The 27,025-nt window shown below is 45.1% G+C and overlaps 1 protein-coding gene and 1 long non-coding RNA gene across 2 annotated transcripts; one reads left to right on the forward strand and one right to left on the reverse strand.

The window, feature by feature from the left end:
• Window positions 1–466: 466 nt before the first annotated feature.
• LOC146209512 (uncharacterized) lies at window positions 467–10,662 on the forward strand. The gene is made up of 3 exons (XM_084580397.1): window positions 467–1,169; window positions 5,875–7,147; window positions 10,433–10,662. Exons 1-3 carry the CDS (start codon window positions 489–491, stop codon window positions 10,660–10,662), a joined length of 2,184 nt encoding a protein of 727 aa, XP_084436523.1. The 5' UTR covers window positions 467–488.
• A 10,055-nt stretch (window positions 10,663–20,717) lies between these two features.
• Window positions 20,718–26,220, reverse strand: LOC146209513 (uncharacterized). Its single transcript, XR_014706532.1, has 4 exons — window positions 25,795–26,220; window positions 23,818–23,990; window positions 23,264–23,344; window positions 20,718–21,329 (listed from the first exon to the last, which is right to left on the reverse strand). It is a non-coding gene; the product is annotated as an uncharacterized LOC146209513 (long non-coding RNA).
• Between the last annotated feature and the right edge of the window lie 805 nt (window positions 26,221–27,025).

Below are 27,025 nucleotides of genomic sequence, written 5' to 3' on the forward strand. Positions count from 1 at the left end.
AAAAAAGGAACATCATTCCGCTTGAGAAGCCCTTCAAGTCGATTCTCCATGTTTTACGCATGTTTCTGCTTGTGACGAAATACATTCTTTGCCATGATGCAGTGCTACCCAGGCAAAATTATTTTTTTCATTGGTGCACAGGAAGGGAAAGGCGCAGTATCTGTTACACATGCTCTGTGAACACCTGAACCGCTCCGTAATAGAAGGGAGGAAGGTGTTATTGAAAGTGTAAAGAGAGAAAGAGGAGCCGTAGTAGAGGGCTACGGAGTAATTTCGACCACCTGGGGATCTTTAACGTGCACGGACATCGTACAGCACACATTTTATATTTACAAATGATAGCTTACAGCTCCATATTTCAGCAATACTTGTGTATAGGAGGTGCCAGTCCTGGTGTAGGAAAGCCTCGCAGCAGCTTGCTGAATTATACCTTCCTATCTCTGTTGCTTGAAGGTTCGACCATAAAGGCACAACACCCTCGTCAAGCGATGTCTTCAGCACCCGAGGGCTCTCCAGGCAAGCCCCACCGCTCTTCAAAGCAGGAGGGAGAGGCGTCCAAGGTGTCCTTTCGGAAGAAACGCAGTACGCCAGTCACCGTAACGCCCAAGGACGAATCCCAAGGACATATCCGCCAATGGCGCTCGTTGGCCGGCACCTCCACTAACCGCCTTAAGGGCGTGACCAATAAGGAGGAAAAAGAGTCGTCAGGCTACCCTGCTTCAATGCCCGCAAAGCCCAGCGACACTGAGAGTGCCAAAGCGCCGTCTCTTCAACGCGTCGTTGAGACTCCTCCATCTCAAAAAGCTCAAGACAAAGACTCTTCGCACGACCCCATCCTCCAGACGGCCGTCGGCCGGGCCTCGGGCGGAAGTGGCGCTCCCTGGGGTGAAGAGGCGAAGGAGAAAAACGTGCTTGCCGCGGCAACCTCAGTCAAGCCTCCTCGCGCTCCTGGAGCGACGTCCACCGTAGACAACCAGGTCAAGGCTAAGGTGGTTTACCCGCAGAGCGCAAATGCCGCTCCTGACGACCTGAAGGTCGCCCTACCTGTTCAGAATATTGCACCTGCACAGGAGTCGGGCGCTGGGATCAAGGACATCGGGGCGAAACCGAAGAACACAATGCTGAGCCCCACCTTGCGAGGGCTCAGGGACTTTGACTTGAAGGATGTGGTGAGTTGCTGATTTGACGTTTCATATCGGCGTCTGTTCTATACTCGAGTACTGGTAGAAAAGTATCCACGTCTGCTTTTACGTAGGCAACGTCGTGACAAGTTTATCATGAAGAAGTTTAGATCGCTGCAAAGCCCGTTACAGCGCCATTTCCAGTACACTTCAGAGCAAGACTTAGATTTAAATACTGCAGTGCAGCAACGTTAATTTCACACGTAGTCTATTCGTAAAATAACGTTTCTGCTCTCTTTAGGCATTATAATATAAACCGCCAATACATCATAGGCTGTACTATAAATACGACGCATGCCACTTGACCATAAAAGTTGGATGTACTAAATCTGTCTACTACTACTGACCCAAACCAAACGAATATCTTAACCTTTCTTACTGTGAGAATCAGAACGCCGCATGTAGCTTACGCAGCAGTTTTCGAAGTCAGGTTTTAAGCACCGCAGGTATTCTCGCATCATTCGGCTAGCATTCGCGGAAATAAAGGTATCAACAACATCTGAACAGTGTGGCACTTGACGGCGTCGTTAGAACTTGAAAACGATTAGAAAAATTATTGGTATTTTAGTGTCAGCACAGGTACCGTGTTCAACCTGGCAAAAAGCAGACGGGTCGTCGGTTATGGAGAAGAAAAAGATTATATGGAACTCCTCAGCCTCCGGTTTATTGGAGCGGCAGCACCGCTATTCGTAGTGCAACGTTGTATTTCAACTCCGCTTTTTTTCGCAGTGACCTTCACTTCTTACTTTGACCTCAAAAATTTTCCCTATGGAAACGGCGGTGTTCATGCGTACACTGAGGAGTGTTTGAGGTACTATGCTTTAACTTTCCTACATAACATTTTAAACATTGTGGGGATCTAAGCATGGCTTGAACCTATACTCAGGGAAACTTTCTGTGGCAATGTGGTGGAAGCTGTGAAGCCGAAACGCACCAGCTCGCTTCTATAGTGCCTTAAGGAATTTCGCAGGTGATGCTTTGGATTGCTATACAATTACGGAACTATTAACCTTATCAGGCGTATACTACAGTATTCAGAATGGGCCAGAGAAATAACTCAAGTTACCGACATTCTAGTAGAAATTAAGAAGAAATGGGCATGGGGAGGACATGTAGTGCGAAGAGAGGATAACCGATGGTCGCTGAGGGTAACAAACTGGATTCCAAGGGAAGGAAAGCGTGGCAGGGGCGGCAGAAAATAAGGTGGGGGGATGAGATTAAGAAGTTCGCAGGGGTCAAGTGGATGAAGCTAGCACAGAACCTGGTTAAGTGGAGAAATATGGGAGAGGCCTTCGCCCTGCAGTGGGAATAATCAGGCTGATGATGATGATGATGACTACAGTATTAGCCAATACAGCTGGAGTAAAATACGCAGCGTTCATGTTGATGGTTGCGCGGCATGGAGACAACCTGGCAAAGCGCAAGCAGTGTACGCGGGGCCAGGTGGGGTGCGTCTGCAGCTATTCTCCGCCAATTTTTGCGCACGTTCGTTGTTGTTGTGGCTGCAGGAAGAAGGAAAAGAAAATGCACAGGCCTGCTACTGGCTCTGTAGCTGAGCCACCTCCGCTGCCTCGTGCGGACAGAAGAGAGAAAGTAGAGAAGAAAGAAAAAGAAGAGGGAGAAAAAGACTCATGTCGCCATAACCGTCGTCCACCACCGAAGTGCTGGCGGTACAATGACGGCCCCCGCCGCAATCGGCGTTGACCTACCGTACCAGCCGCGTAGGGCCAGGAACAGCCACCCTTCACCACCTCCTCCCGCGCACTTTCGTAACGCACGTCTGTTTTTTACAGCGTACGTCATGCGCGGTTAAATAAAGTTAAATTGGTTCACAGGAAGGGAAAGGCGCAGTAACTGTCACACTTGCTCTGCGGACACCCGAACCGCGCCGTAAGGGAAGGAAGGAAGGCGGGAATTAAGGTGGAAAGAGAGAAAGAGGAGCCGTAGTGGAGGGCTACGGAGTAATTTCGACCACCTGGGGATCTTCAACGTGCGCTGACATCGCACAGCACACGGACGCCACTTCGTTTCGCGGTGCCGAAACCGCAGCTGAGGAGAGGTACTTTGAACAACACGCCGTAGTAACACTGGTAGGAAAGCCCCGCCTCCGTAGCTTTAGTTTCATTGCCACAGAAAGGTGTTCCTTGTGTTTGTTTTGTTTGTTTGTTTGTTTGTTCTTAGTTCTAACAACCGACTTTTTTTTCCGCTGTTTTTTCAATTTTTATTAACAATAATAATTCATTCACAGGACAGGAAAGGTGCCATATCTGTCACGCTTCTGCGGGCACCTCATGAGTAAGGGAGGGGAGGAAGATGGGAATAAGAGGAGACCTAGTGCAGGGCTACGAAGTAATTTCGACCACTTAGGAATCTTTAAAATGCGCTCACATCGAATAGCACCTGGAAGCCTCTTCATTTCTCCTCCTTCGAAGCGCAGCCGCCGGCGTTCCGAATTGTGGGGTTTAACGTCCGAAACTGATTTATTTGTAGGAAGGGAAAGGCACGGTAACTGTCTCACTTGTTTTCTGTGGACACCGCAACCGCGCCGTAAGGGGAGGGAGGAGAGTGGGAGTGAAAGTGGAAAGAGAGAAAGAGGAGCCGTAGTGGAGGGCTACGGAGTAATTTCGACCACCTGGGGATCTTTAACGTGCGCTGACATGGCACAGCACACGGACGCCTCTTCATTTCGCCTCCATCGAAACGCAGCCGCCGAGGTCGGGTTCGAACCCGGGTACTCCGGCACAGTAGTCGGGCGTCTTACACTGCACCACCCCGGCGGGGCTTTAACGTCCGAAATGACTCAGGCTATGAGAGACGCCGTAATGGAGGACTCGGGAAATTTCGACCACCCGGGGTTCTTTAACGTGCACTGACATCGCACAGTACAAGGACGCCACTCCGTTTCGCCTCCATGAAAACGCAGCCACCGAGGCCCGGATTCGATCCCGCTTCCTTGGGCAAAGTAGTCGAGCGCTATGCCCACTGCGCCACCCCGGCAGAGCTCGTTCCGAATCGAATCAGAGTATTCCGCTACAATAGTCGGGCATCTTAACCATTGGAGCACCGCGGCCGGGTAAACGTAATTTTAAAACGAACGCGTTTGATGCCTCATGCGGTGTCCGGCACCCTGTCCAACTGTAGTGGTCAATCATCCTCACAGCCAGGGCGGGCACGTGAAAAACATATCTTCCGCAGTGGTGCAGTGCCAAGACGCCTGACTACTGGGCCGGATTGTCCGGGTTCGATCCCGTCCGCCGGCGGCTGCGTTTCGATGGAGGCGAAACGAAGTGGCGTCCATGTGCCGTGCGATGTCAGCTTTGTTGTTGAGACCATAGAAGAAGGAAAGCAAAATGTACGGGAATGCTACTGGCTCTGTATCTCATCCACCTCCGCTGCCTCTTGCGGACGGAAGAGAAAACAGACAACGAATAAAAAGAAGAGTTGTTGTAGCGACTGTAGGAAGAAGTAAACGGAAATGCAAGGGCCTGCTACTGGCTCTGCAGCTGAGCCGCCTCCGTTGCCTCGTGCGGACAGAAGACAAAATAGACAACGAAGAAAAAGAAGAGTGGTTGTTGCTAGTGTAGGAAGAAGGTTGTTGTTGTGTTGTTCCAAGCATTGCGCCCTACGGGACACCGTACTCAACCGGAACTTACTTAGTGTTAGTTATTGATAACAACGAATTGATGGCGACGCTGAATGGAAGCTCGTATTTATTGCACGAGCTGAACACTTTTGAGAAATTTATCCGATTCGATTAATAGATTTCTTAGAAATCTTGCCAATTTTTTTTAGAAATCAATAAATTTTTAGCACGTGTTTGATTTTCGTTCCACAAAAAGCAGGCAATAAATGCTATAAAATAGGAAGGCAAGATACCCAATGTCCTCCAGAAATAACTTACTTGGCTCCAAACGAAGGGAAGAGAAGTGGAGAGGGGTCGGGGGGTGGGGAAACAGGTGCACGGATGAAATTCAGTTCTGTGGAGTCAAAAAACATTCTTTTGTCTAACACATATTTCATTACAAGACGACACGAACTTCTCGGGGATAAGTTACCACATTTAGTACAAGGTAGGGTAAATTACCGGGTTTAGCCAGGTGAATTTGCTATGTAGTTGGCCTGGTATGGCTACTGTCGACAAACCACCGCAAACACCTTCGCTCTTGATAAAGGTCGAAGAACCACACAAAGACAACGAGCCTTCGACCTGGAGTCGCATACATATGCTCTTGTGAAGGACATGCCACAACCTGTAGTACATTCATATGAGAGAAAGGAACCTTCAGAAGGACAGTTAGAAAACGCTAAACTTTGCATCCAGAATGCAAAAGCGAGTTCTAAATAATGTCCCTAGAGTACGCCGCGAAGGCATGGTCTAGATGACTGACAGAGATTCAACCTTAGACATTAAACAATAAGCTTAAACAAAAGGCCCCTCAAGGAACTTGTACAAACACCATAGGAGCGCACGAGGCACCCGCAGTGGCCCCGAACAGTCAATGTCTTAATTTTCGACCAGATCTGAGCTTTGAATATTTAACCTAGATGACGTTTCGTCATTAAAATGTTCGCAAGGACGCATAATGACGTTTACTATTTACATGACAAAGCCCTTAAAATACAGTTATGCACTTAGAAGAACAAACATTTAGGCAAGGTGGTGCAGTAATGTATTTCTTTTTTTCATCGTCAGGTGAGAAGCCCTCGTGAGACCTTCAGCAGCAGCCCAAGCCTTCTCCTGAAGAATGAGTTCTTAACGGTCTTCGTTGCTTTAGCGACCATGTTCTTTGTCGTCGTCGCCCTCTTCTTACTTGTTCACATTTCCAAGCCGGAAAAGAAGAAAAGCTTCTGTGTTACAGATGACTGCCTCTTACATGGAAGCCTTCTGAAAGAGACGCGAGGCTTGAAGATCGACCCCTGTCATGACTTCAGTGCCCACGTCTGCTTCAACTGGGCGCCACCAAAAGAAAGGGAAGAAATAACTGATATTGATAAATCCGCCATGGACGACATGGTGTTCGCTTGGCTCCTCGACATTAAGAAAGATATTCTGGAAGGATCTACATCTTTTCCCGTCTTCAATAAGGCATTAGCTATGTTTGCGTCGTGCATGAGTGATTCTTCGACGTACGGTAGCGACCTGAAGAGTTTCCGGAACTTTCTTAACAACATTAGCCTAATTTGGCCGAATCCACCAGAACAAGGCATTGACGCACTTCGCGTTCTCCTGAGTCTCGCCTACAAATGGCAGGCAGCCTTCTGGTTCAAGCTGAGAGTCTTCTCTCTTAGTAAAGGTACGTACAGAGGCAGGCGAAACATCGTGCTAACGCCGGCTCCTCTCATCGCCCGCTACCGCCTCATGCACCGCGCAGTAATGAGAGATGGAAAAGACGCGTACTTCAAGTACTGGATGGGTTTCTACAAGGCTCTTTTCGGCGACACTACAGCAGCCACCAGGGAGCGAGCGCTTACGGCCGCCGACATCGAGGGCGACATTCTAGACACACTACACTTGGCACTGCTGGCATCTTCCACGGGCCCGGCCATGTTCCCAATAAGCGAACTTGAAGTTTACGCGCCCGGCGTAAGCTCATCGCAATGGCTTAAAGAACTGCAGCATACTACAGCACTAAATCCCGTGCTTATTCAGGAAGATGTTGTTACTACGACCAATTTGCTCTTTCTTCAAAAAGTGGGCAACCTGTTCGCAAAATACACCAACAATGAGATATTGGATTTTTTAGGGTGGCAATTCGCTCAACACTACGGAGCAGTGTCTGACAGCACCCTTTTGGTGGCGCGGTTCGGTGACCACAGGACAGCGAAAAGGTTACGCCCTGCCTTCTGCGGATATCATATCGAGGTGCCCTATAAGGTGCTCCTCATAACAGCGCAATACATGCGGCATCTAATGCAGACAGACAAAGAAATGGTCGACGCCGGCTTCAGTCGCCTCGTGTCGACAGGTGTACGCTTGGTTAACGACTCGACTTGGTTAGACACGCAGAGCATAGGCTTGGCCATCGATAAACTTCGCTCGGTCAATATGCGGCTGTGGCCTCCTGCCGCATTCCTGAATGAAACTAATCTTGAGGAATTATTTCGAGCGTTTCCAGAGAAAGAAGAGTCATTTGGCGCGTACTTCATAAAATCGCGCCAGAGCATGATAAACAGAACGGCGGCATACGATGCAGTGCTTGAAATGCCAGAAAACTACGCATTGCCTTATTTCGAGTACGACTATTTAGACAACGCCATCGGTGTCGCCATCGCTGCTGTAGACCACCCACTGTTTTACAGCAGAGGCACTCTGGCCATGTTCTACGGTGGATTCGGGTTCCACCTCGCCTTACAGCTGGTCAAGGCGCTCGATCAGGTGGGCATTCAGTGGCACCCGGAGGGGAGATTGGTAGAATCTTTCCTCAGCGTGAACTCGCAGGCTGTGTTCCACGAAAAGAACAGTTGCATAAGAAGCACAGGAATAAACGGCCACAGTAGTGTGTTTCCCGAGATACCGGCGCTGGAGATCGCCTACTCTGCTTTCCTCGAAGCCTCCAACGAAGCCGAGAACACAAGGCAGATAAGTGCGGACCTGACTGAAGAGAAAGTTTTTTTCATGACCATTTGCCATATGACGTGCAGTCAGCAAGGCTTCAAGAATCCATTCGCTGCTGACTGCAACAAACTCATGCGCCACTCTACGGCTTTTGCAAAAGCATTCCGATGCTCCGAAGGGTCCAAAATGAACCCGAGAAAAAAGTGCACATTTTTTGACTGATATAAATAATTCGTGTATAAAAGTCTGCAGCTTCACTCTTGCACTGTGAGTTGTATTTTGTTTGCAGACGAAGAAAAACGATTCGGCCACAAGTTTCCATTCCCTAGCATCTTGTATCCGTATAATACTGCAGGATTGACTGAGGACGTCTAGGACTTCATGTATTTATTTCGGTACCCATTTTGACTAGGAAATCACTGAATTCATAAGGTTATTCACAATATTTGCGTATTCACGCTTTGAGTGACTTTGTATTACTCCAAGCAAAATAAGCCTGAGAAATCTGAAATTATTTCTCCTTACACCTGTAAACTTAGGCGGTTAACACGCTTGCCTGTCCGATCTTAATTTGGTCACGCACCTGTGGCTTTTCTGAGGAATTGTTCTCTCTTATATCACTTTTATTTGTTGCCGCCAAGGCCTAATTCGAAGCCTTCCTACTAATTGCCACGCATTCTTCAATGCATTTTCGGAAAGTGTTAGATCTTCCGGTCTGGCTGCACACAATTTGTTGAGAATGATGGCGTCCATGTACGTAAAAACTGCGGTGCTGAAAGTGTTCCTCCGCTTCCACTAATGAATCATTTTTTCATACTATGACAGTTTCTAATCAGGTACGATTCCTGCTTAATTTGTACCTTCATTTGGGTTTCTTTATATAATAAAGCAAACGTGGGCTCTCATACCAATCAACTATCGAGTTGTGTTCCTCATCATAGACATCATTATGTTGTTCTCGAGACTATTTTGGTCTCCAAGTTTTCTTCTCTGAAATATTTTATTTATTGCAATTGGTGGTGCAAGTCAAGTACGCAATCTCTCTCTCTCTCCCTTTCCTAAGGAAGGCATAATTTCAGTTAGCTTTTGCGGCGATTGATGAAGGGCTTACTTGGCTGCAAAGAAATAACGTGCGAAAAGGGAAGAGGCATCGAGTACTATCACGCAGCCAAACTACTGCAATCTATTCTTCGAAACAAACGCCAACTGCACGCCTAAGACAACATGGTGTGTTTCTACTTACTAATTTAACCGAGGTCCGAGGACACGTTGCCTTAGAGGCTAAGGAAAACTTCACCAAATGCTAAGCAACTCCCAAGGCTCTAGTTGTAAGCTTGTGAGACCCACAAACCCGACAAAAAGCCAAGCTGACTGCGCTGATAGCTTTGAATAGCCGGCTCGAATTAAACGTTCTACAGCTGAGATGGCTCTCCCTCTAATCTTGTCGCGAAGACACTTTAGTGAGGCAGTTCTTCACTACTTGTAAGGTATTTGTGCATTCTTTTTCTGGAAGCTTCATTGCTGAAGGTAGCTCTAACCTCGCATGTTGCTGGAGACATATTTGATGGCAGTGGGACAGTAGAGTTATAATGGCATACAAGCAAGAATAATGTAGCAAATGATGCGCCCTAATGGAAGCTCTCTCTAACCATTTGATCACACACTTCATGGCATCACTGATTAGAGACGTTTATCTGTGGCTTACATGCCGCATTTTTGTGTGAGTGCATGTAATTGTAGATGTACCCTGGCGCTATAAGTAGGGACATATATACGTTCGCAGTATGTGAACGCAGTGAACTGCAGCCACACAGGCATTGAAGAAATCAATTTGGAAAGGCTTGTAGAAATAATATATGGCATGACTTCAGCACAGCTCACCATGACGTTTTCAGGAACAGACTGGAGGGTCTCGATCAGAGCTATAGCTTGTTGTAAGCCGAATAAGCCCTGCTACCGGTTTAATTAATTTGTCTTGTAGACGAGTTGTTGGGTTTGATATACTGACAGCCATTCATTTTCAACATGGCTTTGCGTTTTCTAGATGGGTAGTTAAAGGACATTACCTCCGTTAAGAAAGCAACAAATCAAAGGCGAACTGGTTTGATGCGTTTACGAAATAGAATTTTAAAACGAAAAAAAGCTTGCGCCCCCGGCGTGTGTAATACATAGAAAGCTACCATCCGCACTAAGCATAAGTAGCATTGTACACTAATATTACTTCTCGAAGAAATGGCTTTTTTTTAGAGCGAAAGCCACTATAGGACCATCGTGAAGATATTTCGTTCGGCAGATGTATTCGTGAGACGTAGCAAAAATTGTGACGTCGGCATAATTTCCCCATTCGTGACGTTAGGCCCTGTTTCCAACATGTAGAGAACATTATTTCTGATATTCTGATCGTGCGGTAAACGACCCCCAAAATGGAAACAAAGAAATAAATTAACACAATCAAGCAAGACAGAAGTAGAAGAGAAGAGGCGGACAGAAAAGGTAGGGGCAGGAGAGAAGGGAAAGGGGTGACTACAGTGTTATCAGGTACGCGTGGCGATGTACAGCATAAGCTGAACAGTTACACGGGCCACAATTTTGCGTATCATAATCAGGGATCAATGTGGTTCTGTAAAAGCAAGATCACCTATCAATAAACGTTGTCCTTTGGCCTCCAGCCGCCGGCTACGTTCCGTTATTTCAGTGGTGACGAGTATGGGATGGCTGCTGCACAATGGCAGCCAGGCAATCGAGTTCAACGACACAACTAGTAGCTGGGGCACTTATCGTGTTCGTTTGGAGGCCTTTTTTGAGGGCCGCAGCATCACAGATCCAGGACAACAGTGTGTGCTTCTGGCGTTGGCACTTAGTGACAACGTGGTGCGTGTGCTTCAAGGCCAGTGCCAGACGGAATCGGTGAACAGCCTCAGCTAAGAGGCCGTCGTACAGCTCCTGGACAACACTTTGATCCCCAAGCCAATGACATAGCAGCTAGCTACGCTTTCTGTATGCGGAACCAAGCGGACGGCGAAAGGGTACGGGAGTACATCACCGACCTGAGGCGTCACGCCAAAAATTGCTGTTTTGATAAGTCGTTGGATCGTATGTTGCGGGATCGGATTGTTTGCAGAATCCGTGATGAACAAACTCGACGGCATAAGTTATCGCAAAAGAAGTTGAGCCTGGCAGAGGCGGAAGCTTTTGCTCTAGCTGCGGAAACCGCCGAGACGAATGTCCGGATGATGCAAGAAAGGAGGTTCAATGACAACGGGGCGGCTACCAATGTCGTACGGAAGCACAGTCGGTATCCGCAGAAATCCTGGCGCGAGTAAAGACCCACGACAGAGTCCTCGCAGTGCGGGAGATGCGGCTCGAACCATGCTTCAAAAGTTTGTAGACACAAGAAAGCGACGTGCCACATGTGCGGCAGGAAAGGACACCTAGCACGGATGTGCTCCAGTGGTCGCGCTAACCCTTCAGGAACATGTGCGGTGAAGGAAGCAGAAGGCAGCGATGGCAGTGGAGAAGAGAAGCTCTACGCTTTGGTGGCTCACAGCTACAGTAGTAACGAGGTCGGTTGGCGATTCGAAAGGGATTTCATCTGAGAAGGCCGGAACCTGCGCATGCTGATAAAGGGTCTACTGTCAGCGTCATTCCGAGGAGGGTATTCGAGAACCACCGCGACTTTTGGCCGACACTGGAGAAGACTGCATTGCGCCTATCGTGCCTCCTGAGGCCGCTTCCGGTCCTCCGCCGAGTGGCAATTAGAGTCGAATGCCTTAATACGCAAGTGGACAGCTAGCTCGTGGTTGTGGATTGCGACGGGCCTATGTGCGGCCGGAACACCATCGAAGCCTTCCAGAATACAGGCATGGCCCTACTGGAAGAAAGTGCGCCGCAGAAAGAATATCTGGTTCACGGTGACGCAGCGACAGTCAAACGTTTGGCGGAACTTCCGGACATTTTTGAGGATAGTTTGGGTTGTTGTAAGGGGCCGCCCGTAAAACTACACAAAAGATGCCGCTATACCACGCTTTCTCGAGGCTCGACCAGTTCCCTGCGCGCTTCGGGAAAAGGTATCGGCAGACATTGACCGCATGGTACAGAATGGAGTGCTTTCACCAGTGAGAGTTTCCAAGTGGGCTACGCCTGTCGTGCCCGTAGTGAAACGGAACGGTGAAATTAGACTGTGCGGCGACTTCAAACTAATCGTGAATCAGGAGACACATTTGAAACAGTACCCGTTGCCAAAAATTGTAGACATCTTCTTATCTCCGTACGGAGGGGAGGTATTCACCACTCTGTATTTACGGCACGCATATAATCAACTCCACTGGATGACGAGGCGCAAAAATGGCCGTGTTAAACACCCACAAAGGGTTGTTTGCATACAAGCGCCTCGCTTTCGGCATCGCATCGGCTCCAGCTTTGTTCCAGCGTCGCCTAAAATTCGTTCTACAAGGCATCCCTCGTGTCAAGGTGTACTTAGATGACATCAGTACTGCCGAAAAACAGAACGACCATTATACTCTCCGGCAAGTCTTCGAGCGGCTGCGCGATAATGGGCTCAAGCTGAACAGAGACAAATGCAGGTTCCGAGATAAGGAAGTTTCGTTTTTGGGCCGCAAGTTTGATGCAACTAGGCTACACCCCTCTGAGAATATGGAAGGCATCACAGCCGCACCCAGATCGGAGACGGTGAGCCAGCTTAAATCCTTCTTGGGATAGATCACATATTACGCCGAGTTTTTGCCTAACCTCGCAACTACGCTGGTTCCTCTCTATAGGCTGTTAGCTAAAGGAGCGCGATGGCAATGGGGATCCAAACACGATTAAGTCTTTAAGGCAGCAAAACAGGCTATGGCGAAAGCACAGCTTCTCGTACACTACGACCCCGAAAAGCCGTTGCGGCTTGAATGCGACGCTTCGCCAGTGGGTGTCGACGCTGTGTTGTCACACCGAATTGGAAACCGGGACTATCTCATAGTGTTCTGTTCAAGAGCACTGACACCTGCGGAGAGGAATTATTCGCAATTGGAGAAAGGAGCGTTGGCGTTGGTCTTCCGCGTTACCAAGTTTTGAGATTATTTGTTGGCGAAGCGTTTTAATCTGGCGACGGATCACAAGCCACTGGCAGGCGACAAAGCACGCTAAAGGAACTGCACGACACTCACCCCGGTATCAGTGCCATGAAGCACACGGCTCGGGTGTTATTTTGGTACCCTGGATTAGATAGAGACATCGAAGTGTTTGTACGAAGTTGCCCGCAATGTATACAATGCTAGCCCATGCTGGCTGCTGAAGGTCCCACTCCATGGCGGGTGAGCAACAAGCCTTGGTACAGGGTTCACATGGACTTTGCGGGGCCCATCAAGGGCTACCACGTTTTTGTGCTGGTTGATGCTGAGAGTGGATTGAGAGTGGTAGATGTTGAGTGGATTGAAACCATACTTTTGAAAACGACCACAGCGGAGGCCACCATTCAATTGCACAGAAACGGAACCAGCGACTACAGACGCAAAACAAGAACAAAGAAGGCACACAAGGCGTGTGCCTGCTTTGTTTTTGTCTTGTGTCTGTATTCGCTGGTTCCCTTTATATGCAATATGAACCAACCAGCCCAGAAGTTTGCACTCCTGTCACCATTCACGTACTTCGAGGTATTTTTGCATGCTTTGGCTTGCCATTCTGTGTGGTATCAGATAACGGGCCACAGTTTTCAAGCTCTGCCATGTCAAGTTTCTTGCAGGAAAACAAGGCGAAACACATAAGAACCACCCCATACCATACACAGTCAAATGGGTTGGTGGAATGGGCCGTACGAACAGTAAAGGAAGGTCTTCGGAAGAATCCGAAAGGTACATTGCATGAACGACTAATCAAGTTTTTATTCCGTTATAGAACGACACCTTTGGAAGGAGAAATATTGTCAGCGGAACGGCTGTTGGCCTTCCGTCCCCGAACCCGGCTGATAGCTTCTATCACGGGTATTACGGTGATAAGACATGACGGGACGGTTCTAGCGAAGTGGTTCCAGGAGCAGCAAAAGTACTGACGCGGTTTCCACCTTGCAGGCATGTATGGCCGCGCCAGTTTCAGTCTGCCCGGAAGTGGATGCCAGTAACAGTAGTGTCCATGACGGGACCACGCATGGTGATACTGGAAACACCGGAGAGACAGCAGCGACGCCACGTAGATAAACTTCGGCCACGACTAATCACGGGCTACTCACCTAACAGTCAGAGCCATGACCGGGCCAAGGACAGAGCTGAGCGTAGTTCCGGGGAGGCAGAAACTTGCTAAGGTACGGAGGCACGGGAAGTCAGCTCTCAAGCCGAAGACCAACAACCACCACGTCGTTCGACTCGCCTGCGGAAGACTCCAGATCGTCTCACGTACTCCAGCTTAGGGGAAGGGATGCAGTGTTATAATGTACGCGTGTTGACGTATAGCATAAGCTGAACGGTTTATACGTGTCGAATTCTTGCGTATCATGATCTGTAATCGGTGCGATTCTGTTATAAAAGCAAGATCACCTATCAATAAACGTCCAGTCCTTTGGCCTCCAGCCACTGGCTACGTTCCGTTATTTCAGTGATATTCGCCATTACTTTGTTAAGTGAAGCTAAGTGCAATCCTACAATTTTTTGCTGCCAAACGTTGTGCACCTTCTTGCCCACCAATGAGTTTTGTTAGCCTACAATTATCGCAAAAAATTCAGTGACATCCTCCGCTTAGTCACCCGGGCTACAAGTGCAGCTTGACTTACAAGCGTACTGACGAGGTAGAGTCATGGCCTAGATTTATAGGCACCCTGAAAAGTGATGCTTTTTTGGCATCAGTCTTGGTCCTGCACGTACATATATGGCTAGGTGCAGTTTATTTAGCCACAGAGGGAAAATATAGGCCGGAAAACAAGGATCTCGTTAAATGTCGCAGTGAAGGTGTAAACCAGTTTGGAGGTTGATTTTATTTATTTTATTTATTTATTAAATACTGCAGGCCTTTACGGCCCAAGCAGGAGGGGCATACAGATTAGATCAGGATACTAATGAAGATAGCAAATAATTTCAAAACACTTGTTCTGTGGGAAATAGAATATGAACAAAACAAGGACTAAACAAAATGAAAACCGAGCTCTTCATTAGGGAAAGTCATGAACATAAACAGATGAAAGGCAATTATAGAAATATCCAAAAATGAATGATCAAACATGGAGCAAGGAAAAAAAAAACAATCAGTTGTGACAACCAAAAAGCAGACAAGAAAAACATTTGAGATCAGCAATTAAAGGTTTCAATTGAATCAATGCTGGTTAGAAGAGGCCGAGGTAAGTTGTTCCAATCTGTTATAGTGCGAGGAAAAAAGGAATATTTAAAAAAATTAGTTCTGGCGTTAGAGAGTCGCCGTGTCGTTGTCGTGGTCGGCGTGCAAAATGTGGTGTTATGTATGCGATGCGATGCTATACTGCTGGGAGACTTCAACGGCCACAATAAGGATCTAAATGGATACACTTAATGGCACCTTTTGAACGACTCAACCTATATTGTAAACAGAGAAGATAAATGTAAGGGAGAAATTACATGGCAATTTCGGAACATACCCACGGTGATTGACTATTGCTTGTTTTCGGTGTGAATTTGTAGCAAGCTTACAAAGGGGGAAATAGACGATAAAGGGCAGTACAGTTTTGGTAGTAATAATAAACGTATTAATCTACCATTCGGCGCCATCTTCAATTAAAAAATGCAAATAAAGGCAAACAAGAAACTCGCCATTAAACAAAACTAATCCTGCTGGTAGCAGTCCGTATAGGGGAAGCATTATAGAAACGCCGCAGTGCCAAGTGGGAATATAATCAGGTACAACTACCTATAAGTACCAATTTTAAAGTAAAAATAGCAAACTTCTGATGCGGAAAGAGGAAGCCACAAAACTGGTCGAACAATGAAATTAGGGAAGTCCTCAAAAACAAAATACTAAAATATGAAGGTATAGGTTATGAGCAACATATTTGCTACAGGAACTTTGCGGGATATAAAGTAGAAGTTACATACGAAGGGATAACAAGTAGAAAAACTGTCGAGATGTTCAAAAGATTACAACAAGGTTTCCATCACCACTACTGCTTATGCTTTTTATGGTAAATGTGGAACAAATGCTACAAAATAGAGACCACGGTTTTATTACGTTGTATAGATTACTCTGAAAAGTGGTAGAGCAGCGCCTCAGCGGTTTTATGTTTGTGGACGATATTGTACTGTTATGAGATAGCCAGAAAGACTTCAAACCGTATTTAAATCTTGTGGAGAAAAGGGGAGACTTTAGGCTTTTGTTTCAGCGTAATTAAGTAATGTCTGATAATCTTTAATGGTTAAATCGAAACGATCAGGTATTTAATATCCCTCCATCCCTCCTTCCTTGATCAACAAGGAGCCAGTGGTGATGATGATGATGTGCTCAGTCGTAATGCAAATAACCACCACGGGGTATTTCTAGGGTGTATAGCAGATCCAAAAGACTCGTGGACAAGGAATGGAGTATTTAGACTATTTCAATCTTAAACTAGAATTTGAACAAAAAATCAAAAGAAAAACAAAAATTCTTATTTCAGCAGAGAAATCTGCGTGATGGGTTTATAGAGCCATGAATTGAATCGCATACTGTTTTCAGAACGTATCCCTTACCACTCGCCCTGAAGGATAGGAGATACGGGTTAGAGACAGAAAGCCCAAAACGAGTGACAGGGATCTCCAAGTAAAATTCTGAGAGAAGCGAACCGCTGGCAGGAGAGGAAAGAGTGGTCGATAGACTCAATTTCCCCTGAAGATTCGCAAAGGATGGTCATAGATAGCTCTGAACAGTATAAGAATCTAGTCGCATTACTCTGCAACGCAAGAGGATCATGGACACCTCACATTGTTTGAAGTGCGCATCCACACACTCAGAAAAACTTTTAGCTGTTGCTGATCGGCTGCAGCAAGGAGAGGGTTAAGGCTCAAGTTGCGGAGGTGTTCGAAGCTTGTAATTGTGATATAATTAAGCATACGGTTTTTGGGACGAAAAGCGCAATGTGTTCGCCAAAGGCTCACCTTGCTAATAAAGTTTTCTCGATAAGTGTAAAGTCAAAGGGGATAGGGGCCCTGTGAAAGCGAACTTCTGTAATACATGCCGAATTATAATTCAAGGAACAGCTAAACAGGGTATCTCTAATACTTTCGAGCACTGTCAATGCGGAAAGACTGTATGAAAGTATAATAACCTTAAATTTGTTGTGGGAAATGTTTTACAATGCCAACCTAATAGCAACAAAAACTCAGCGACAAAAATAGGCGTGTAGTCAGGGACACAAAATAACCAACTCCAATCAAGAGTCCGGAAGTATATGAAAATAGCTGATATTTCAGTTTGAAGGAAGCCATGAGTAAAGCACATTTAATTTATTGGCAGGCACAGTCTTAACACTTTCTGGAACAGTGCCGCCGAATTAAATTGCGGTCAGTACCAGGCAGCCGGTGTTTACCTTGTACTAAAATATTTACTGAAGCGGAAATTTTGGTGTTTGTACATTTTTAGTTGTCATCATCGTCATCTACATCTGTGCATACCTAGTATGTGCAGACGGCGACGATCTCTACCGCCTTTTCGGCTCATTTACACAATAAGCGAATGGGTTCAAAAAAGGCTTCGTAGCGACCCGTTTGCCCAAACTACATTTCGCAATCACTTTAAGTTATTCATCTTAGGTTCGGATTTCCAACCTGGATATACAATATACGCTGTGCGTATCAATTTGCGGACATGCACAATCCTAACCAAAAGAGGACACGTCTCCTTCTTTGAAGCGACCTCTTTATACGTCATGCGGCGACGTGGAAGCTATAGATCATTGCAACCTCTCCTGTCGGAGGTAAGATCTTCAGAAAACACGTTAATTGACACGTCCTCAATTTCGGAACTGACATATCCGCCAAGAGTATCCTGTTTACCGCTCGAAAAGAAATGAGGCGAATATTCAGCACTTCTAAGTTAGCCCGGTGCTGATGTCATTAAGATTTCCCCATCTGGCAGCAAAGCTTTTTCCCGCCGAATAACCCATCACCATATATTGCTTGCACTTTGAAACTCCATCATCGCTCGATTTCATAACATTCACAAACCCTTTCTTATACCTTTACCAACCCCGTTTGTTTCATTTCAACAACTCCACTAACGACTTCAGGCGCAGCGGTAATAAGGGATTATTTGGGAATTTCCTTTGCTTGCCTAAGGTGGCCTTTCGTAAGTCCTGCCCTCCAGCCGTTTGGTACAGCGTCAAAGGTCATGACGTATAACCGGGGTGCGACAGAAGTATTTGTTTGTCAGCGCTTCGCTGTTTTGTGTTTGTTTCAAATGCTGTGTAATTAATATTTTCCTTCCTTGATTACTTTCCTTAGTAAATGACTTTTTCAAAACATTTTTCGCTAACACTGGTTTCAAGATAGTATTTTATGTACGATAGAGCATAAATTATAAAGTATAAAATTGTTTTTATTTTCTTGTGCTGTACTGAGACCTGATCAGTCTGTAAGCGTTGGCATGTGCTACGTCTACTAAGGAAAGAAGTAGGAGAAGTAGAGCGACATATTGGTAAGCCCGCTGTCTGTTCTCCCAGCGTTCCGAAGCGTGGTTTACCGTGGGACCTGTGAAGAGGCAGCAATTCACTAGCACTGCAAGGTAAGCCTGAGCAGTCGGAATTGTGAGCGAAGCGTCATCATAGCGAGAAACGTAAGCAAACGTTAACGCTGTACTGATAAGGTAGCGTCTACATTAACCCTAATATGAGACCAGATGCACTGCGTTGGCATAGTAATTAAAACAACAAGACCGATGGCCCTACCCGATCTGCGTCGACTGCGGCTAAGCCTGTAGCTACTAAGAACTGCCGATTTGGCGGTGCGGCGAATGAAAACATTTTCCGCGTGCATGAAATGTGCGTTTTACATGTTCGGTTCTGTGTTATCGGTAGCGCTCACGGCGCTTGGGCGAAAAGCACTGCCTGCTCGTACAAGGCTAGTTCCACTGGCGCGCCATTCATTCAGTCGCTGCGATGAGCAGGCGAGCAAACACAGCTCGAATTGCGAAACCTCGGCATCGACATAGTTCCGCTATGTCGATGCCGAGGTTCCGATTTACAGAGTCTGTAAATGCCCCAGGCGCAATAACGTTCGTTCCTTAAAAAACGATGGCACTGTCATCATCATCAGCCGGACTATGCCGACTGGAGGGTGAAGGCCTCTCCAATATTCCTCCAATTAAACCGGCCCTGAGCTAGCTCCGTCCACTTGATTACTGCGAACTTAATAACCTCATCCACCCACCTGACGCGCTGCTGCCCACTGCTACGCTTTCCATGCCTTACATGGCGATGGGAGGGAAGGGAAAGGGTAAGTTAATGTTAATAAAGAGCTGGAACCACTTGGTACGAGGCGAAGAGTAGGGAAACGTAGCGCTGGTATGCACATTTCTTTATTTATGGATACTCGCAGGTGTATACCTATCCTTACTTGGGGTGTAACATTCGGAAAAGGCGCATGACTACGATTAACGCCGCGGCGCAGTTCATCAGATGTTGGAAATCAGATGGGCTTCAATAATCTCGCTGGCAGTTGTATTGAGCAATGTCATCGTTTTTTACAAAAATATTGTTAATGTTAGAGCGAGGATTCGATTCCACGATTCACTGGCAGAATTTAAGAGCCATTGTGCAGCTAGTGGCTGTAAATTCACAAGTACAATATGCATATACCGAGGATGATTATGCGTTAGAGGAGCGAAAATTAAATTGCAGCCGATCTATCTAATTTCGCCGAAGTAAGTGCCCCGTCGCGGTGGCTCATGGCTTAAGGCGTTGTGCTACTGATTCGGAGTACACGGATGTGCAAACGAACGGGGCGGTCGTATTTTGATGAAGTCGGAACGCTTAGGTGCACTCTTGTCATAGCCAAGAGGCCGATCCCAATGTGGTCAAGGTTATTAAGTCGAAATCCTATATGACTTATCAGATCTGAAGGCGTGTAATCCTAGAAAGTGGTTTTAGTCATTTGAACAGAACGGTAGAGTTATGAAACGAGCTATAAATTAATCATTTATTGAATATTTTACAAAAGTGAGAAATATTTTTTGAACGTGAAATCGTTTACTACAGTTAAAAGGTCCATTATCAAAATAATAAAAATAGAAATAAGCTATAAAAATGAAAGTAATTAAAAGTATAAGTAAATAAAAATTGTAAACGTCGGAAAAAACAACGAAGAAAAGAATGAGCTCTTAACGGAGCTAGGCACGGAAGTGGCAATGGTTTTTTATTCCCAGACATATTGAGACTTGGGACACTTCTCTCTTTGTTCATTTACACATTGTTTCTTAGCGTAGCTGTAAAAACAAAAACACCTTATTAGGTGCTTTCGCATGTCTATAACTAACACCCATGCACCCTTGAAAAAAAGTGGCTTCAGAGTGCCAGTACACCCTCAAAGATGGTGCTTCGGTTGGTCATAACACCCTTCTATGGGGCCAATGCACTGGGGTGTTTTCATCACCTTTACACCCTATTGCAGGGTGGAAGCAGTGGCATTGCACCCTTACACCCCTTGATAAAAATCAGTGCGGATAGCGTCCATATATTTCATTCCCTAATTAGGAATTACTTTTGCCACTACACGTTCCTTAATGGTTTTCCTATGTGCACATTTGCAATCAAGCCTAATGGTATTCCTTTTAACCATCTGTAATGCCAAACGAGCATGTAAAGAGATGCTGCATGCCATTATTTTGACATCTCGAATGGCCCATGCCAGTATGATTGTTTTTTTTTTTTTTTCAAATTCACAGAGCATGTTACAAAAAAATGTCACCCAGAAGGAAACTGGAAGTCTTTTATTCGGCATAGAAGGGTCAGGGTTCGGGCTAGTGGGTGCTCGGGTGCTGGTAGAGGGGGGGGGGGGGGCACTTGTGTTCTGTTTCTTCATTGATGCGCGCTATGGAACCTCATTCATTTAACAATACTGCCACTCTCCACCGAGAGCCTAGCAGACGGGCAAAAACATACATGGTATGTACGTAAATACCTAAAAAAATGAAAGAAGCAAAACAGTTCCAACAAATGCAGACAGCAAAGTATACAATTTTTTTAAAAAACAGAACCGAACAATTAACACAACAGCACGGTGACATTTCTGAAAAAACAACAACAAAACGTTTAGTCGTATGCAACAATAATCGCAGTACAGAATATTAATACTATGCTTTGTCAGTGTCAACGCGTGCGCTTGCATAAAATTTGGCCTTAAGCGATGAAATAAAGCGTCAGCAGCGCATCTTGGCTTCGACACGCAGACGCCCAAAAAGAGGTGCTCTATAAAGCAGCACAAATTGTCGGACCCCTTGTCATATGTCCGATTGAACAGCCAAAATCGACCCATTATTGGAACAATACCCTAAGTAGAGTCGATGACTCGAAGAAGCTTCCGCTGCTGAATGAAGGGGAAATGCTCTTCAGCTTCTTTGATGCTGCTCCCAGTATATCCGACGCACGGCGTGGCAGGCTTTTCTTCCTGTTCCTTGATAAAATTGTGAAAGAAGTGCATAACAGAGCAGCTGTATAGTTATGCACTGCACCTGGCAAAAAGAAAATTCAACATATTTTCTACTCTATATTTAGAATACGCCAATGCCCCTTTAGTGTACAGCAGTGTGCTGGAAAAGGGCCCTATCGGAAACCACTGGTGGTTATCTCACAATTAACAATGCAGAGTATACTGTTATGGTTGGTTCAGGAGGCACAAAGCCAGCAGTCTGATCAAGTCATAAATGAGAGCACATAAGGTCAACCCATTTTTATTCTTGCAGCATGCTGTTGCATGGTAATTTTAGATTATGCAAGCTATTTTATCAAACAAAAATGGCTACACTCATCAAAAGCACGTGGGTTAGAGAACTTCAATGCTGCCCCACGAACTTTTCATTTCACATGAACTGGAATGCTTATTATGATAGTTAAAAATGTAAATAAACAATAAACAGCACTGGAGCACGGTGTTTACGACTAAAATATTAACAGCTGGCTCAATTAAAGGCTTCACACAAGGCCTACAGCATACCCTGCACTGGCCAAGTAGATACTGCAGAACCCAACAAAAAAAAAAAACGTAGAAAGAGCATACTTAGCCATGAGGCACTACAAAAAAAAAAAAAAAAAAAAAAAAAAACAAAGTGCACGTAATACATAACACATGATGCATTTCTGAACTTTTGCACGTCTTCTTGTGCTAAGTATGAACCAGCCAAGCCCTAGGTCATCGCAATGCTTCCTGAAGTGTTTACATTTAAGGTTTATTAACAAGGAAAAAGTGTTCTCGCTGCTCTATGTGGCAGCTCTGAAACTTCATCACACATTATTCATTGAAACTGTACACTGGAGCTTTCAGTTGAGCGACAATTACATGTGCAACAGCAGAGCATTACCAAACAACCAAACAGCAGAAGCTCTAAAAAATCTCAGCACTGAAGCATGGCATGTTAAAACATTTTCCACACATAGCACATTGTATGCATAGACATCCAGAACATCAGTGGTGAGCCTCAAGAGGCGGCAGGAAGCTCAAGTGTTCAAGAAGTTGTAATCGTTATAGCGGCAGGCAGTCTGAGCACTTTGAAATACTAAAGGTTCGAAAACTAAAAATATGTTGACTAACTTGAAATGCAAAAATAACAATTTGGATTTATTGAGAATGTTTACTATAAATGAGAATGTCTATGACAGTGCCACATGGTTAATTCATGAAATGTTAGCATCTGTAGTTGAACGCATTATATTTATACAGCATGAAGCTTGAAACACAGCAGTATTTTCTCCCAACCAATGTGGTAAACCTAATCTCAGAAGAATTAAAATTATTACATCATTTCAAACCTGGCTAGCAAATTACAGCATTTTTTTAAAACAACTATTAAACTGCATTACCCACCTTCAGAAGCCTGTAGGATACGACAGTGTGGCAAATATTTCTCTTGAAGCAGTCTCAGATTATATATTCCAGACATTAGGAACATGTTAGGTACTAGCATGCATGAGCAGGTTGAGAGACCCCTTTCCAGCAAATGCTAAACCCCACCAAGCTGCCTGCAATAGCCATCTGATAAAGCACTGCTGGTCCACTGCAGCAGAGTGCTTAGTCAAATGGCACACTGCACCAATCTTGACATTACCAGTGCTTCATCAGGTGAAACTTGTATGCAATACGACGTGGTAAGCATGTGATGGCAGGAGTCTCTTAAAAGTGCTTTTGATTGTACTTACAGCGCAAATAATCCTTTCACAGCAAAGAATTCACAGTTGTGATGAAAACTTGTGTAGTATTTCTATCTGAATTATGAATCACTAATACATATTACAAGTTAGACGTTAAACCATTTTAGAAACAAAGAAAATTCGCTAATAATGTCGGTTTAAGGTAGGCTTTCTGAATATTCAAATGACAAAGAGAAAACTTACAAATGATACAAACAACATCCAGAGCTCCCGGCTGGTTCCCAATGTTTGCCAAGAGTTGCAGAATGCATACTGTCTGTACATCTACAATAGAAATAAGTAACACAACAATGGTGTACCTCCTTGCAGGTAAAAAGAGACAGCCGAGTTTTGAGGTGATAATTTATTGTCTAATTTAGGAAGGCAAATAAACAAAATTGAAAACATGTAGAGGCACGCAAATTGAAAGCCAAACATCTGACAGCAAAAATTAGCAAAGCTTGTGAAGATTCGAATCAGGTATCACCTAATTCTCTGCTACTAGTTGAACAGATTCGAAAAGGCTGCACCATTACAATGGAGAAGAACAATAGGTAATTTAAATTTAGCTAATGCGAAAATTGTTACATATGAAGAAATGCACAGGCTAGTTATGGTTTTATTATTCTTTCTGATGCTCAGCCATGTTTTTAGTATATCTATAAGGCAATGCAAAATGGCAAAAATGTAGGCATTAGCGAAAAACTGCCAATTAGATAGCACATGCAGCAAACAGAAGAAAACAGCTTAATACTTACGCTTCTTTCTCCTTTCACGCATTCCCTCAGAACATACTTCGAGCACCCGGGCAATGTCCTTTTTTTCTTGCACGAATGGTGTCCTTCAAAACCAAGACAAGTGTCTTGTTAAGGCCAATTTCAACTGCCTCTTTGCCGTCCTTCTTGATCAGCATGTTGACGTCATGTAAGAACTGCAAGTTTGTGTGAATGGTAGCCATAAAGAATTCATTTTACTCAATGTTTCAAGTAACTGAATATTAAAAATCATTGTACAAAAGCTAAGGCAATTGATGCCTTTGTACATATCTGAAAAAAAAAAAAAAAACTGGCATTAGCAAACAGCAAATACAAATATTTACTAAGGTTATAAAACTGCAAAAACCATCAGTATTTTGCCACTCATCGCCAAACTGCAAGCAATATTAAGGAAAGTCTAATATAAAAAATAACAAAGCAAAAATTATTATCCTCCTTCCCTCAACTTGGCTCACGGCTGAATGGCAATAAAATATGTAATATATCTCTAAACTAAGGGTCCCCGCTCGGCTTTAAAATGTAGGCTTCAATTCTTAGAGACAATCTACAGACATGCATTGTTAGCATATGAAAGTCAAATTGTTTTCTTGGCCCTTTAAATCAGTAAACTGCTTTCAACACATATATTACCAACTTTTTAATAACAGTAAGTCACAAATTTGCCTGCATTATGCGCGCTGTGATGAGCAAAGAAGGTAAACATATGCGACTAAGGCTATGATAACCGCTTCATATGTACATTTAAGCAAAAGACAAAAAAAAAGTAAACATCTGGTCAGAATCAAAATCTGTAATAGCAACATCCGGTACAATATTTGGCCACGGGATTCAAGCTGTCGACCTCTACTTGAATGCTGAGGCATCAGTATCGAATATCCATTTATTCTAGTCTAAAGACACTACAAAAATCAAGTAATGCGGTCAAACAGTTATGTTGAAATGTGACGACAAAAATAATGAAAACTAGATGTTTAAACCACATCAGCTGACTTAGCACGTGTACAAGTGCCTTAATTGAAGTCTTGCTGAAAATAAAATACGTACCTAAATGATTCTTCGAGAGCAAAAGTAAACGCCATAACAAAAGCAGCATAATAAAAATGCAAATTCACACTCCATGCAACCGCAAAATATGGTCCCCGTAAAATGAAAAATGCTCCCATTGTGATTAAAAAAGGCAAATCCAGACGCGGGGAGTTAACATAGGCTGATGATAGCGGCATATGGTTTACGCAGTTTGGAATAAACTATTATGCAACCAGGCCGGCCGACCAGCGCACTTCGATGCCGAGAGCACGAGCGCAGAGGCGTGCCGCGCTGAACGGCCGCCGAGAACGAACATAGCCTCCTCGAACAAAAAGTTTAAACAGAAGGGCTGCGGGAGGACGCTCCCCGAGCAGCAGGACGGTGCGCGCCTATGCTCCGAGTAAATAAAAAAAAAAAAGGGGGGGGGGGGGGTCGCAGCGCTCCGAGTGAAAGAAGACGACGAAGCATGAAAGAGGTTTCAGGAGAGCGAGCGCGAAGTGTAAGAGATAAGGGAGGAGGGGGGCGTCGAGAGCGCTAGGAGAATTAAGGTAGTACGCCAACATGACCTTGCCGCACGAACGGAAACGTTAGAACAAAACCGAGTCGTTGCGAAGTGAGCGCAAGTATCAAACTGTCAAGAAACGAAAATCGTTTCGTGAACCTCCTGTACGTACAAAATGCAAGGAAATGTAGCACATACATTATTTCTGTTCAAGAAAGTTAAGACTGATGTTCTTGATCGAAATCTGCGTAACTCGCCGCGACATCTACCACATGTGCGATGTCATTTTGGCAGCCAGGTGAAAACAAGCGCGTGTTTCACGTTTTCATTTCAGCACATTCTGGAGCGTTCGGGCACAAAAAGACACAGAATGCAGCAATCCGGTAGGACACAGTTCCCACAAAGCGCAATATGCGTGAGAATAGGCTTACCTTTACAGACGATTGCGTCAGCCGCAAAGTACGCTGTCCGCCTTCGTATCACCGGCACCGAACCAACCAGTGCGATTTCAGCGCGAGTGCAATGTAGTCGGCGCATATACCTCTTAGTCACGCAGAAAAAAAAAATCGCCCATGCCTTCTTCTTTCGAACATCTCAAACATAAAGCAGTGCAGCAGTCCTTCGGCCTGAGCAAAGCAAAAAGAAGCCCGGACACTTGCCGACACGATAAATGTCCGTTTGCGTTAAACATCACATGTAGAAGGCACTTCACAAGCGTACACACTTCTGTAACACATATGCATGGGAAATGCAACACATTTCACGAGGGTACACAATCGAAGAAGCACATTCAGCATTCGCCGAAACGTGGTCGAAACGCACCCGACAATGCTAACGGCCATATTGTGAAATTTGAAAAGAGCGTTCGTAGCTACCGGCCTCCTCCTGGCGGTGAAATTTTGTTTCAGTTTCTGTTTCATTTTTAGAAAGCACTCGTGCGTAATTTTAATTTTAGCGTTACTTTTGGTGCTTTATTTAGATGTTGGGTTATATTAGCAGCGCCGCTTGTGTATAAAAGGCTACGAAGTTACGCAGCCATATATCCCCAGCATGTTAGGTGATATTGCTTGCCCGTAACACCCTAAGGCATATTCTCCAACCAAAGTACCCCTTTGGCATGCAAGAGGTGATTTCCAATGGCACGAACACCCTAGACTCAGGGTGTAATGGTGTTTTGAATCAGACAAATGCCCAAAAAGGTGTTTTTGTTTTTACAGTGTAGGCTTTACCGAGAAGGGTAAGATGCTGACCCATTCCTATCCTATTACTCATTTCCATTTCTTTAAAGGCGAAAGTCTGACTTGACCCAGGATGAAAATCGCGTGTGCGAGATTTGTTTACGAGTCACCTCCGAGAGATTCTGCGGGATATTGGTGGGCTTCTTGTTTATAGTGACGGGTAGTTAGTGATCGATAATGATATTCAGTGATCAGAGAGGAAGAAAGGATGTCTCTCTCTCCCCCTTTTTATGTCTCTCTCTACCTTTGTTAGAGAGAGATAGAAACTTTCTCAATACGATTTGTCCATTCCAAGGATTGTAGCAGCAGGGTGGCCAACTCTCCCCCCCTCCCCCAATAATTATTCAAGTTTATGCACTAGCACATGACATTTCGCTTTCGCTTCGTAGCTAGAATTTCGACATGAGGCTTCACACAAACAACA

The sequence above is a fragment of the Amblyomma maculatum genome, chromosome 1 (genome assembly GCF_055883805.1).
Source record: "Amblyomma maculatum isolate TAMU_Amacu chromosome 1, ASM5588380v1, whole genome shotgun sequence".
NCBI lineage: Eukaryota > Metazoa > Arthropoda > Arachnida > Ixodida > Ixodidae > Amblyomma > Amblyomma maculatum.